Genomic DNA, 7,827 nt, shown 5'->3' with positions numbered 1-7,827 from the left:
CGGCCAATTTCCGAGGACCCGCCCGCCCTCGCCTGTCCTAGCGGGGTCCCCCCACCCCGAGCAGCGACCGGGGTGGGCGTGGCCAGCTTGCGAGGTCACGTGCGAGTCTCCTATCACGCCCTCCCTTGCCCCCCAGGTCTGGGACGTTAGCCCTCGGCAGATTCAAGATTTCCTGGGGTTGGGGGCGGTACCGGGGCCTTTACACACCCAGCCTTCTTTTTTGAGACAGGGTGTCATTAAATTGCCCAGGAGGGAACTGGAATTTGTGATCCTCCTGCCTCAGCCTCCCTTAGTGCTGGGATCACAAGTGTGCGCCAAAACAGCCGGCAACCTTTCACTGTTTTGCGGATGAGGAAACTGAGACGCTGGTACTACTAAAAAGAGAGTTTAGTTCGTGCGGAGTTCATGGAAGTGAGAGGACTAGAATCCAAGAACAATGGCAGCAACAGAGCGCGCGCCTGTCAGAGCCGACCACCTATGTCTTGCAAAGCGTGCGGGTCAGAGCGACCCGCGAGTCCAGCAGTTTCCGGGTGGGTCCTCCTTCCCGCATACCAGTAGCCTCGGAGCTCGGACCCCACCCCTCGTGTCTGAGCAACCCTCGGCCCCGCCCCTCCGGTTTTGAGCACGCGCAGTCGGTGGTTTGGGGCGGGGCCAGCCTGAGTAGGAAGCCAAGGGAGTCGCCTGAGTCCCACCCTCGCTTGGGCCGACTCTATGATTGCTCTGCATGCACGTCACTCGGAATAAGAACGGCCGGTCATTGGGCTGGCCCGAGCTCGGCTCCGCCCAACGGTAGAGTAAAGGGGGTGGGTTGCAACACTGAGCTGCCGCGCTGGAGTGGTGGGCGCTGAGGTCCCAACTAAGGGTTCGCGAGGTTCCTCCGCAGCCCAGACATGGGGAGTGGAAGTATGTAGCTCTTAAGTAAGTGTGCTCTGGCCTGTCTCTCGCGCCGCCCATTTCTCCGGACGTGTTGGCCCGCAGGCCAGGCGGAGCCCGGGAGCGGGCGGGGAGGAGTCCCTTTCTCTTGGAACCAGAGCCCCGGGCTGTGCTGCTGGGCCCCGGCCCCTAGCCGGCCGGGTTGCCCTGTCCTCGGTCGGGCGCGCTCTGACTTCTGAGCCCTAGTTTCCAGAGGGAAGCGGAGGGCCGCGCGAAGAATGCTCCCTTTGACCCTGGCGACTCCACGACCGGCCCGCGGGTCGTGGGTCAGGGAGCTCTTCTTTGGGGGCAGTGGGCGGGGCCGTCGCTCCTCGCCCGGAGTCCCCGGCGCGGTTTACTGGTGCGTGCTGTGGCGGGGGTGGGGTTGAGGTCCTGGCTGTGCTTGCAGATCGGGGGTCCCCGGGGAGGATGCGGGTAGTCGGGGAATCCCTGCCTACCTGCTTGCCTGCCTTCTCTGGGGCGGTGTCTCCTCTTCTCCAGTGTAAAGGTTACTTCTTGAAAATTCTCGGCACCAAGGGATCCTCTAGACTCGGAGCCTGTTAGTTTCTTCGTTAAAATGGGACTGTCCAGCGGTGTGGGAGCCAGGCCCTACCCTTCTGGCTGCCCCTTGCAGTGCAGGGGACTCAGGCACCCTCGGACTGTACTAGGTGGTGGGAGCAAGTGGGGCATTTTTCACTAAGGCTTTAGGACATTCTGGGAACGAGAGGCGGAAAGACTAGAGGGAATATCAGGGTGTACGTGAGCTGGAATTTTCAAGTTTATGGGTTTCAGTGAGAGAAGGTCCTGTTATAATTAAACAATGCAGCTCTTGACTGGCCTTATCAGCATTTTGAGATCCTCCATGCGAGGCCTGGCATTGAAGCAGCCGAGGAGGTTGGAGCGCTGGCCCCCGGAATCACTGTCATTCAGGGGTCTGTCCTTTAACCTTTTTGAACTGACCGTTTGTAGGCAGAGCTTGGTTGCTCTGGGCCTTGGCCGTTCTCCAGAGAGTCTCAGCCATCTACAGACCATAGTCTTCACGGGAAGTAGTGGTTTTTCAGGACAAAAACAGGTGAAAGGAAGCAGAACTCATCTTTTTGGAGACAGCTGAGGATGATGAGGCTACAAAAGTGGACGGAAGCCACAGGCGAGAAACCCTCAAACCAAATAGAGATTGAGAATTAAGTTGATAAGGACTGGAGGGGGGCCGCCGCTTTTGGAAGGATCACTTTGATCCAGGAGGACAGATGGGAGTAAGATCCAGGAGGCTGAGTGCTTAGGCCTTGGAGGAGGAAGAGGATGTGACAACAGATGCATCTCCTCACCAATCCTAGTGACAAAGCAGTTGGGGCCCTGCGGTTGGACAGATTTATATTCCTAACTTATACCTTGGGTGAGTTCTCCCAATCTTGACTTATCACCTGAAATCATTCTGCCAGGCAGTAATGTCTGCCTCGGGCTGGGGATCAAGGCTTGACTGCTTTCAGGTGCCTTTTGGATTGTGTTGTCCTCATACAGGGGCCGTTAGGTCTGTGTAACTGATGTGTCTGTGTGCTGTTCAGTGTTTCTGCAGTACCTGCTCTGTTGAGTCTCCCTATTTATTACTTGCCAGCATTAGGCTGGTATCCAATAACTTTATCCTCTCATAGAGACACCGAGGAATGTGACTATGTGTGATAGATGATAGACCTCAGACCTGAAAGAATTCAGTTCAGAAGAATCTGGACTTGATTTGTCTTGTTGAGTATACACCTGAGAAGCACTAACAAGTGGCTCTCGGAGTTCCTGCCTTTCTGCCTAAGATACTTACTGGCAGAGAGATGGGTGCACGGAGGTTCTACCTACAACTTCAGGAACAAGGTGGTGGGTTGGCATTCTGAGGAGTGCTTTTGCTCCTCCAAATTGGCCTGCTCCCTCTGTGGTTTCACCTTGCTTCCAGGCCTGGGACCTTTTCTCCCTTTGTAACCTTGCACATTCCAGCTGTTGTTGTATTTGGCCAGCTCTGAGTGCCCTTTTTGTTTTGGGCTGTTTGCCTTTGTGCCTGACCAGACGTGGATTTCCAGATCCTGTGAGAGATAATCTCTCCCTGGAAGGTTGAGCTTCCTCTTAAAACCCCACTGTTACTTTGTGCAGCTGGATGACAGTGCATGTCCACAGTGAGCAAGATACAGGGCTTGAAGCTTTACTGAGAGGCTTTAAGATTAATGTGGACAGGTTGTTACAGACCAGAAGGACACAAGTGACTATGACAACATACATTATGTCGCCAAGTTGCTCCCATTGGCATTACAGATAGATGAATAGAACATTTTCCTTTTTCTTGAATCACAAACCAACTGCTTATCAGTTGTAGTGGCTTTGGTGAGGGCTCTGGAAGGGTAGAAGCAACCACAATGGAGGTATTTTGGCAAGGAGTATATCTCTGGGAGGCACAGACTTCCTTGTGCTACTTTCTGCTGAGCTGGGCTGCATGTTGTCACCAGATGGTTCCTGACTACTTAGAGTTATCCGGTCTGGCAGGACGGTTAGGGACCACAAACCATGAGTGTGCACGTTGCCTCATAAAGTACCATCCTAATTGAAGGCATCGCATGGCTCCCCTGCTCATAGAGTGACCTCAGATGACTCATGGAGAGGGGTATTGGGTATCTTTGACTAACTCACTGGACTTCCTGTAAATTATCCCATCATTTAAGCCCAGGCAGGGATGGATTTTTTTTTTCCCCTTATAGGTGATTGACTGATGGTAGTACTGGAGATCAAACTTAGCTCTTGCATGCTAGGCAAGCATTCTACAACTGAGCCCCCAACCCCTAAAGGAATTTTATAAGATAATTCATTATCTAGTTTTTTTGTTTTTTTGTACCAGGGATCAAACTCAGGACCCTGCACTTGCAAGGCAGGCACAGTGCAACTGAGCTAAATCCCTGGCCCACTTTCTAGTTTTATAAGGAAAGGTCGATTTGTTTTTGTTTTTGTTTTGTTTTGTTTTGAGATGGGCTTTTATTGTGCAGTCCAAGCCAGCCTTGAACTTACCAGGCAGCCCAGGCTGGCCTCAAACTCAAGCTCCTCCTGCCTCAGCCTCCCAAGTGCTGGGGTTTTAGGTTTGTACCACCACAGCCAGCTTATTTGCATATTGTTTTAAAATGGAAGACTAATTTGTTCAAGTAAACCTGTCAGGATATTAACTTTTTTTTTTCGGTACCAGGGATCGAACTTAGGACCTTGCACCTTTGAGTCATACATGGCACCACTGAGCTAAACCCCTAGCCCCATATTAAATTATTTTTAAACATTTATTCACACATATGAATTATTCTGTGGCATTAAGCACCAGATTGTAGGATATTATTACATATTGTTCACTCTAGGACAGAAGAATTGAGAATAGTGCTGGGCTGTGCTCCTAATCTCAGATTCAGTCATTGCCAACCAAGAGGACTGATGTCCAAGAGAAAGCAGATCACATGAGACTCAGCAGCAGTGGCAGTGCTTACTGAGAACCTTGTGTGTTTATACACTTTGTGCTTGTGATTTGAATGTTTCATTGTGGTATTCTCGCCTTTCTTTCCCTTGCTACTGCTACTGTACCCCTCTCTGACTTGCTGCACTTGGATACTTTTTTTTAATTTTAGTTCTGGGGAAAGAACCATGGGCCTCTTGAGTGCAGTGTGTATGTTCTGTCTCAGGTATACCTATAGTCCTCTGCTTGGGTGTGTGTGTGTCTGTGTGTCTGTGTGTCTGTGTGTGTGCTACTGGGAATTGAACCTAGGGCCTTTGCACTGATCTATCCCTAGCTGTTTTTCTTTCTTTCTTTCTTTGGTATTGGGGATTGAACTCAGGACCTTGTGCTTGTGAGGCAGGCAGCAGAACCCTAGCTGTTTTTATTAAAATTTGACAGGGTATTGTTGTCTAGGCTGGTCTTCAACTTGTGATCTTCCCGACTTAGTCTCCAAGCGTGCTGGCATTATAGATGTGTGTCATCATGTTTGGCTCTGCTTGGATTCTAGTTTAAAATAAAATCCACTTGGGTCTTCTGTGCCTGCAGGGAGCCTGCCTCCTGAACCTTTGGTCCTGCTCTTGTCCCTGCCTGGCGTGTCTCCCATCATGCCACCCCTTCCCTTCTTTGCCATCTCCTTCTCTCTTGGGTCCTCGCCTCCTATCTGGGAAACCTGCCCTTGTTACCTGTCTCGGGAGTGAAGGTTTGGAGTTCTGCCAGCATCATGTCTGAGGAGCAGGAGTGTTCTTTCCCAGCTTTCATCTGACCATATTGTGCATCTTGTTTCTCATGTGGTTTTAGTCCAAAACATCTTGACTGTTGTACTCTGCCATGTAGAATTTAGAAAAATGTTTTCTTATGATTCTATCCTGGCAAAAATGCATTTACCTTATAGTTCTTTTGGGGACTCATAAAAGGATTATCTGGGCTCTAGTAACAGCTGAATACTGCAATTCAAATACCTGAATTATTGCAGAGCTACCACTCCCTGGGTCCAGGAAAGGATTACTTGCAGCTATTTTTGTGCTAGACTCTTATTCCTAAGAGGATTTGCAGGGAGTTCAGTGGCCTCCTTCAGGGAGATCCAGGAGGGTCTGCAGTCGAGACTGCTCTGGCTGCACAAAGGGAATTTGGTATGGGGACACATATGGGGACTGTGTCCTGTGAACTTTTTCCATCCAGGGACATAAAGGATCCTGTCCATCAGTGGCCCATAAAAAGCCCTTTCCCAGGAATATTGATTTTACAAGATGAGCCTAGTGGTTAAAGGATGAATTTTAGAGTACATTTTGATGTCCTATAACCTTGATTCAGCCAGCTGAGCCTCAGTTTCTTCAACTGTGGCTGGTGATTCCCACTTGACATTATTATAAGTATTAAAACGGGATGAGGATGTCTACATGTTACCGTGGTGCATGGAACAGGATCTTCCTCAGTGGTGGCTGTTTTTGTCATTAGCTGTACAAGGTAGAATTCTTTATGCACTTCTACATACTTTCTAGTGTTTTCCAAAGGAGGTGTTCTGGGAACATTGTCACATAGTAAGAAAGTTATTCAGTTTTCTCATTCAACCGATTGTACCTAGGGTAAATTTGCACTATGCTGTTTAATAGTTGCTGATTTTCTGTGTTTAATAGAGACATGGCTTAGGCTGAAGCCCAGAACCTTTGGCAGGCAATAGCATAACATCAATTGTTTTTGTAATTTTAAGATGATCTTCTCTTTATGGGAAATGATACTGTTTTTCTATTTAAAGTACGAAGGTTTCTGTTTCTAAAAAGAGAGTGGATGTTTAAGGAAAAATGTCAAATGCTAACAACAGAACTATTACACATAATTGTGCAGGTTATTCATCTCTCGGGGGCCGACGCACAGCCTAAGAGCCCCTTGCCACACCATGTGCCCTGTCATGGGACTGCATGCACTGGGAAGACGAGGTGCCTTTTTCTAATTCTCACAAGAACCCCCAGGTGAGACGACAGTAACTAGGAAACATTGGTTTGCAGTCTGTCGAACATAATGATGGTGGCATGCAAATGTCCCTCCCACGGGAGAATCCTGTAGTCAGGTGGTAGTAGTCTCTGTGGTACCTCAAAGCTGTAGTCCTATAAAAAGTGTGCTGGCCTTGCTCTGTCTAGTGCAGTAGCCACTAGTCATGTGAGGCTACTGAGCACTTGAAACACGACTAGCAGGAATTGAGAAGTGCTATAAAGCCATAATACTGTATACGCCAGAGTTTGAAGACTTAGCAGGAATAAAACAATGTAAAATATGTCATCTGTTATGTAAAAATAATGGTTGCCTGTTGAAAATGTGTTTTGGCTAGATTAAGCATATGAAAAATTAAAATCCAGATGGATTGAAGGCTGAAACGTGAAAACCTTTTTTAAGATCCCTGTACATTATAGAGTTTTGTTTTTATAAAATATATTTATGGCTTTGAAGTTGGATGTAGTTTCAGGTAGCCTTTGCTGCGTAGCCAACTCAGAACTAGAAGCTTAAACCTACCCCAGGTTCATTATTTCCCACCGTTGGAGGCGTTGGCTGGGTGGCTCTTCTGCTGGTGCCATTGGGCTCACTCTCGTGGGTGAATCTGCTGGCAGGTTCACTGTGCTCCCGGACCATCTGAGCCTCTCTCTTCTTGCTGATCTTTCATCACATGGTCTTCTTCCCAGCATACTGCTCATGGGGTGTGGAGAGAATGAGAGTAGATCTGTGAGGCCGACACTCAGAAATCCTAGAGTGTCTTTTCTATCTGTGGGCCGAAGGAGGTCACAGTGCTGGCTCAGATTCAAAAGGCAGGGAAATAAACTCCACCTTCTGTTAAGGAAAATGGTGCAGTCACTCTGCAAGAAGCAGCCTAGAGGATAGGCACAGATTTCCTAAGATTCCCAGAGCACTGGCCATACAGGTAAAGTTTGACAAATACAGCTACATTAAAATTTCTTAAAACAATTATTTCTGAAAACACTCGTTTGGAAAATGTCAAGACAAGTCACAGACCAGGAGAAGCTATTTGTAACATATTTGAGTATCCAGATTCATAACCGTATGGTACATGTCTGTAATCCCAGCAATGAACGAAGCTGATGCAGGAGGATTGCACCGTCAAGTCCTGTTCAGGCCTCAGTCTCAACATAAAACAATTTTTAAAGAAGGACTTGAAATGTAGCTCCTTTTATAGTTGGATCCCTAGTACCACAAAAAACAAAAACCTAGAAAACTGTAAATCACGAGAAAAAAAGGAACAACCAAGGGAAAAGTGGGCAAAAGACATAAAGCAATTTAGGATTTGGGATTTAGCTCAGTGGTGCGGCGCCTGCCTGGCAGGTACAAGGCCCTGAGTTCAATCCCCAGTACCAGAGAAAAGAAAAGAACAAAGATGTATTAAAAAAAAAAAAAAAAAAAAAAAAAAA

At 48.0% G+C, this 7,827-nt stretch overlaps 1 protein-coding gene across 1 annotated transcript in view; it reads left to right on the top strand.

Annotated features, from left to right (window-relative positions):
• The first annotated feature begins 772 nt into the window (after positions 1–772).
• Ankrd27 (ankyrin repeat domain 27) overlaps positions 773–7,827 on the top strand; it is a 51,933-nt gene continuing 44,878 nt past the window's right edge. Inside the window, 2 exon segments of the mRNA XM_019210131.2 lie at positions 773–918; positions 6,257–6,381. Coding sequence (XP_019065676.2) covers positions 6,331–6,381 — 51 coding nt within the window. The 5' untranslated portion in view covers positions 773–918; positions 6,257–6,330.

This window comes from Fukomys damarensis, unplaced genomic scaffold (assembly GCF_012274545.1).
Source record: "Fukomys damarensis isolate Sample0158 unplaced genomic scaffold, DMR_v1.0_HiC HiC_scaffold_19, whole genome shotgun sequence".
Taxonomy (NCBI): Eukaryota; Metazoa; Chordata; class Mammalia; order Rodentia; family Bathyergidae; genus Fukomys; species Fukomys damarensis.
This window is presented reverse-complemented; position numbering and strand designations above follow the sequence as displayed.